At 46.3% G+C, this 7500-nt stretch overlaps 1 protein-coding gene across 1 annotated transcript in view; it reads right to left on the minus strand.

Moving 5' to 3' along the window:
* rab38a (RAB38a, member RAS oncogene family) overlaps nucleotides 1–7500 on the minus strand; it is a 37278-nt gene that overhangs the window by 5033 nt on the left and 24745 nt on the right. Inside the window, exon 2 of the mRNA XM_061925875.1 lies at nucleotides 540–820. Within this exon, the coding sequence (XP_061781859.1) occupies nucleotides 540–820 (281 nt within the window). The remainder of the gene's footprint in view (nucleotides 1–539; nucleotides 821–7500) is intronic.

Consider the following 7500-nt stretch of genomic DNA (forward strand, 5'->3'; position numbering starts at 1 on the left):
GTCTCAAGAAGATAAGAAATATAAGAATGTGTGTGTGAGTGCTACCTTAGGGGACGTCTCAAGAAGGTAAGAAATACAAGAATGTGTGTGTGTGTTACCTTAGCGGAGGTATCAAGAAGGTAAGAAATACAAGAGTGTGTGTGTGAGTGTTACCTGAGCGATGTCTCAAGAAGGTAAGAAATACAAGAGTGTGTGTGTGAGTGTTACCTTAGCGGAGGTCTCAAGAAGGTAAGAAATACAAGAATGTGTTGTGTGTGTTACCTTAGTGGAGGTCTCAAGAAGGTAAGAAATACAAGAATGTGTGTGTGAGTGTTACCTGAGCAATGTCTCAAGAAGGTAAGAAATACAAGAGTGTGTGTGTGCGTTACCTTAGCGGAGGTCTCAGGAAGGAAAGAAATACAAGAATGTGTGTGTGTGTTACCTTAGCGGAGGTCTCAAGAAGGTAAGAAATACAAGAGTGTGTGTGTGTTACCTCAGCGGAGGTGTCAAGAAGGTAAGAAATATAAGAATGTGTGTGTGTGTGTGTGTGTGTGTGTTACCTTAGCGGAGGTCTCAAACCAGCCCACAAAGTTGTTGTCGTGACAGAACTGCTCCATCTTGAGTCCATTATTGGTGAGGACGTCCCGGCCTTGGTCACACTTGTTGGCCAGCAGCACGGTGGCGACGTGTTTGCCGTTGCCCAGCGTCACCTTGGAGTCCAAGTCCTCCTTCCACTTGGCCACGGCCTCGAAGGAGGCGGGCCTCGTCACGTCGAACACGATGAAGGCGCCCATGGCCTCGCGGTAATACACCCGGGTCATGTTGCCGAACCTCTCCTGGCCTACACACACACACACACACACACACACACACACACACACACACACACACACACACACACACACACACACACACACACACACACACACACACAGGTTATGATGTGTAATGGGGATCATGAAGTGTGTGATGATGACTTGTGGGGATCACATTCTAGTACGTGACGACTGAGAAGAAGAAGTTGAAATGAGATGTTAAACATGTTCACTTTCCAGTAAACATGTTTAATGGGCCAAAGCTTCAAAATGACTTTGTCATCTTCATCTTCACAATGAATCTGACTTTCATTGCAAAAGGTTTCCCTTTAGGGGATCTGCTCTTTTGTCCCCATACTGCTCTTTTGTCCCCATACTGCTCTTTTGTCCCCATACTGCTCTTTTGTCCCCATACTGCTCTTTTGTCCCCATACCGTCACACGTCCCCTCAAGGTGACTGCAGTGTGGAAACAGAGACATGTACCCTTTAAGTAAGCATTGCCAGAAAACACACACACACACACACACACACACACACACACACACACACACACACACACACACACAGGTTATGATGTGTAATGGGGATCATGAAGTGTGTGATGATGACTTGTGGGGATCACATTCTAGTACGTGACGACTGAGAAGAAGAAGTTGAAATGAGATGTTAAACATGTTCACTTTCCAGTAAACATGTTTAATGGGCCAAAGCTTCAAAATGACTTTGTCATCTTCATCTTCACAATGAATCTGACTTTCATTGCAAAAGGTTTCCCTTTAGGGGATCTGCTCTTTTGTCCCCATACTGCTCTTTTGTCCCCATACTGCTCTTTTGTCCCCATACTGCTCTTTTGTCCCCATACTGCTCTTTTGTCCCCATACCGTCACACGTCCCCTCAAGGTGACTGCAGTGTGGAAACAGAGACATGTACCCTTTAAGTAAGCATTGCCAGAAAACACACACACACACACACACACACACACACACACACACACACACACACACACACACACACACACACACACACACACACACACACACACACACAAACCATCACACACACAAACACAAATACAAATAAACACACACACAAACACACACACACACACAAACTCACACACCATCACACACAAACAGAAATACAAATAAACACACACACACAATTACACACAAACATACACACACACAAACACACTAACTCACACACCATCACACACTCAAACACAAATACAAATAAACACACACACACAAACACACGCACACACACACACATGCACACACACACAAACACACACACGCACACAAATACACACACACAATTACACACAAACATACACACACACAAACACACACACACACACACACACAAACACACTAACTCACACACCATCACACACTAAAACACAAATACAACTAAACACACACACACACAATTACACACACACAAACACACTAACTCACACACTCAAACACAAATACAAACACACACACAAACACACACAAACACACACAAAAACACACACACAAACACACGCACACACACATGCACACACACACACACGCACACAAATACACACACACAATTACACACAAACATACACACACACACAAACACACACACACACACAAACACACTAACTCACACACCATCACACACTCAAACACAAATACAAATAAACACACACACACAATTACACATAAACATACACACACACACAAACACACACACAAACACACTAACTCACACACTCAAACACAAATACAAATAAACACACACACAAACACACACACACAAACACACACACACACACAAACACACTAACTCACACACTCAAACACAAATACAAATAAACACACACACAAACACACACACACACACACAAACACGCACACGCACACACACGCACACAAATACACACACAATTACACACAAACATACACACACACAAACACACACACACACACAAACACACTAACTCACACACCATCACACACTCAAACACAAATACAAATAAACACACACACACAATTACACATAAACATACACACACACACACACACACAAACACACTAACTCACACACTCAAACACAAATACACACACACAATTACACACAAACATAAACACACACAAACACACTAACTCACACACTCAAACACAAATACAAATAAACACACACACAAACACACACACACAAAAACACACACAAACACACGCACACACACATGCACACACACACGCACACAAATACACACACACAATTACACACAAACATACACACACAAACACACACACACACAAACACACTAACTCACACACCATCACACACTCAAACACAAATACAACTAAACACACACACACAATTACACATAAACATACACACACACAAACACACACACAAACACACTAACTCACACACTCAAACACAAATACAAATAAACACACACACAAACACACACACACAAAAACACACACACAAACACACGCACACACACATGCACACACACACACACGCACACAAATACACACACAATTACACACAAACATACACACACACAAACACACACACACACAAACACACTAACTCACACACCATCACACACTCAAACACAAATACAAATAAACACACACACACAATTACACATAACATACACACACACAAACACACACACAAACACACTAACTCACACACTCAAACACAAATACACACACAATTACACACAAACATACACAAACACACACACACACACACACACAAACACACTAACTCACACACCATCACACACTCAAACACAAATACAAATAAACACACACACACACAATTACACAAACATACACACACACACAAACACACACACACAAACACACTAACTCACACACCATCACACACTCAAAACACAAATACAAATAAACACACACACAAACATACACACACAAAAACACACTGCGTTTTAAGCAACACTGCTTACTTCCTGGAAATGGCGTCACAGCAGCGTTGGCGTGTGCACACTAGCATCATTCGGCTTGAGATGACATGGCGGAACTGAACCATACGGACTTTACTACGCAGATGTTCCCACCGAGTAAAGAGCATATTTTACAGGGTCGCTCATTCTAACTCCAGATGCTAAATAGTTTTGTCAATAGCTTCTACACCTGGTCCTGGCTTCTAGAAAGAACCCATACGAGTAGAAACGCTGTGGACAGCTACAAAACAGAACCGGGCTTTTACTTCCGGCTGAAAGCACTAAAACGGAAGGACGCGGCAGCGCCTGCAGTGAGCGAACCCGTCCAAAAGATGGCGCCACATCACGAACAACTACACACCTTGTCAGTGTCGTCGCTTGTTTTCTTCAACTATTTGCATGGCGGCGAAGAACAATCCATAAATGAGCCGCGTCGTTTTAGAAGCCGCAAGGCTCAAAGCGTAGGGAGAAAAAAAAAAAAAGTAGAGGCTTATAGTCCGAAATTGACGGTTGTTTTACTCGTCGGCGCACAAACGCAAGTTCCGCCTTGTGGACATGTATGCCAATTAGACAATGACGTCATGTGTTTACTCTCGTCACATAACCTGTAAATTGTACCAGGCTAGACTACTGCAACGCACTTCTTGTCGGCAAGAACATCCAGAAGCTGCAATGCATACAGAATAGTGCTGCTAGGATCCTATACCATACCAACTTTATTTATAAAGCCCTTTAAAGACAAGCACAGTTGAAAAACAAAAACATCTCCTGATGAGAGTGCGTAAATACGACCACATCACAAATCCCTTCACTGGCTTCCTGTTCCACTCAGGATTGAATACAAAGTCTCCCTACTAACCCACCTAATGCCCCCCTCTACCTCAAAGAACTGCTCACCCCCCAAATCCTCCAGTCGGTGGAACGCTCTCCCTGACCACCTGAGGGCACCACAGACTGTGAATGCTTTAAAAAAAGGCTTAAAAACCCTTCTTTTAAAAAAAAACAACCTTTTTTTAGATATATGCATACTACTTCTAGCTATTTGGCCAAGCGGTGTGCGGCTTCAGCGGTCGCGGAGGCAAAAACTCGGACATGGGAGGAGTTCGGGGAGGCCGTGGAAAACGACTTCCGGACGGCTTCGAAGCGATTCTGGACCACCATCCGCCACCTCAGGAAGGGGAAGCAGTGCACTACCAACACCGTGTATGGTGAGGATGGTGTTCTGCTGACCTCGACTGCGGATGTTGTGGATCGGTGGAGGGAATACTTCGAAGACCTCCTCAATCCCACCAACACGTCTTCCTATGAGGAAGCAGTGCCTGGGGAGTCTGTGGTGGGCTCTCCTATTTCTGGGGCTGAGGTTGCCGAGGTAGTTAAAAAGCTCCTCGGTGGCAAGGCCCCGGGGGTGGATGAGATCCGCCCGGAGTTCCTTAAGGCTCTGGATGCTGTGGGGCTGTCTTGGTTGACAAGACTGTGCAGCATCGGGGGCGGGACCTCTGGATTGGCAGACCCGGGGTGGTGGTTCCTCTCTTTAAGAAGGGGAACCGGAGGGTGTGTTCTAACTATCATGGGATCACACTCCTCAACCTTCCCGGTAAGGTCTATTCAGGTGTACTGGAGAGGAGGCTACGCCGGATAGTCCAACCTCGGATTCAGGAGGAACAGTGTGGTTTTCGTCCTGGTCGTGGAACTGTGGACCAGCTCTATACTCTCGGCAGGGTCCTTGAGGGTGCATGGGAGTTTGCCCAACCAGTCTACATGTGTTTTGTGGACTTGGAGAAGGCATTCGACCGTGTCCCTCGGGAAGTCCTGTGGGGAGTGCTCAGAGAGTATGGGGTATCGGACTGTCTGATTGTGGCAGTTCGCTCCCTGTATGATCAGTGTCAGAACTTGGTCCGCATTGCCGGCAGTAAGTCGGACACGTTTCCAGTGAGGGTTGGACTCCGCCAAGGCTGCCCTTTGTCACCGATTCTGTTCATAACTTTTATGGACAGAATTTCTAGGCGCAGTCAAGGCGTTGAGGGGATCCGGTTTGGTGGCTGCAGGATTAGGTCTCTGCTTTTTAAACATGATGTGGTCCTGATGGCTTCATCTGGCCAGGATCTTCAGCTCTCACTGGATCGGTTCGCAGCCGAGTGTGAAGCGACTGGGATGAGAATCAGCACCTCCAAGTCCGAGTCCATGGTTCTCGCCCGGAAAAGGGTGGAGTGCCATCTCCGGGTTGGGGAGGAGACCCTGCCCCAAGTGGAGGAGTTCAAGTACCTCGGAGTCTTGTTCACGAGTGGGGGAAGAGTGGATCGTGAGATCGACAGGCGGATCGGTGCGGTGTCTTCAGTAATGCGGACGCTGTATCGATCCGTTGTGGCGAAGAAGGAGCTGAGCCGGAAGGCAAAGCTCTCAATTTACTGGTCGATCTACGTTCCCATCCTCACCTATGGTCATGAGCTTTGGGTTATGACCGAAAGGACAAGATCACGGGTACAAGCGGCCGAAATGAGTTTCCCCCGCCGAGTGGCGGGGCTCTCCCTTAGAGATAGGGTGAGAAGCTCTGCCATCCGGTGGGGAGCTCAAAGTAAAGCCGCTGCTCCTCCACATGGAGAGGAGCCAGATGAGGTGGTTCGGGCATCTGGTCAGGATGCCACCCGAACGCCTCCCTAGGAAGGTGTTTAGGGCACGTCCGACCGGTAGGAGGCCGCGGGGAAGACCCAGGACACGCTGGGAAGACTATGTCTCCCGGCTGGCCTGGGAACGCCTCGGGATCCCCCGGGAGGAGCTGGACGAAGTGGCTGGGGAGAGGGAAGTCTGGGCTTCCCTGCTTAGGCTGCTGCCCCCGCGACCCGACCTCGGATAAGCGGAAGAAGATGGATGGATGGATGGATTTACTTTTTTAATACACTGTAGCACTTTGAGGTTGTTTACTCAATGTAAAGTGCTTTTTTACAAATAAAATCTATTATTATTATTACGACATTGTCCCGTCGTCTCACACAAACTTGAACACCACCAAGGATCGACGCTTGTTTGCGCCTGTTTTGACACTTTTAGTGGCTACACAGCACACGCAGTCAGACGGGGAGCGGGCCCATAACAAAGGCTGATTATTGTGTTGCGTAACAAAGGGTTTTTATTACGCAACAACAACAAAAAGCAGGGAGGATTATCGATCATCAGAGATGTGTGATTATCTTCTGGCGGCTGTAGGCGACGACATTTATTTGCAGTTTTTCGTTCTTTTCCTAAGTGCTTTACTAAACGACTACAAATCACCTTTGCTCGTATACATTATTCCACCAGTGGAGAATGCTAATATAGTTGATCGATGCACGGTAGTATCAATATCAGATCAATACTGCCATAATGAGATAGGTATTTGTCTATTGTATACATGCATCATCTATATATTGTATATCTATACCAGGGGTGTCCTAACTTTGTATTATAGGTGACATTATTCTTTATATTTACGATACAAGAGAATTGAGTATTGGCCAATACCAATATTGATCCAATATGATACCGCTTGTCCCTTTCGGGGTCGTGGGGGGTGCTGGAGCCTATCTCAGCTGCATTCGGGCGGAAGGCGGGGGTACACCCTGGACAAGTCGCCACCTCATCACAGGGCCAACACAGATAGGCAACATTCACACTCACACTCAACACACTAGGGACCATTTTGTCATTATATTGTTCATTTATATATTGCCCCCTTGTGGTTCTGTGCTGTCACAACTCCCTCCTC

The sequence above is a fragment of the Nerophis lumbriciformis genome, linkage group LG30 (genome assembly GCF_033978685.3).
Source record: "Nerophis lumbriciformis linkage group LG30, RoL_Nlum_v2.1, whole genome shotgun sequence".
NCBI lineage: Eukaryota > Metazoa > Chordata > Actinopteri > Syngnathiformes > Syngnathidae > Nerophis > Nerophis lumbriciformis.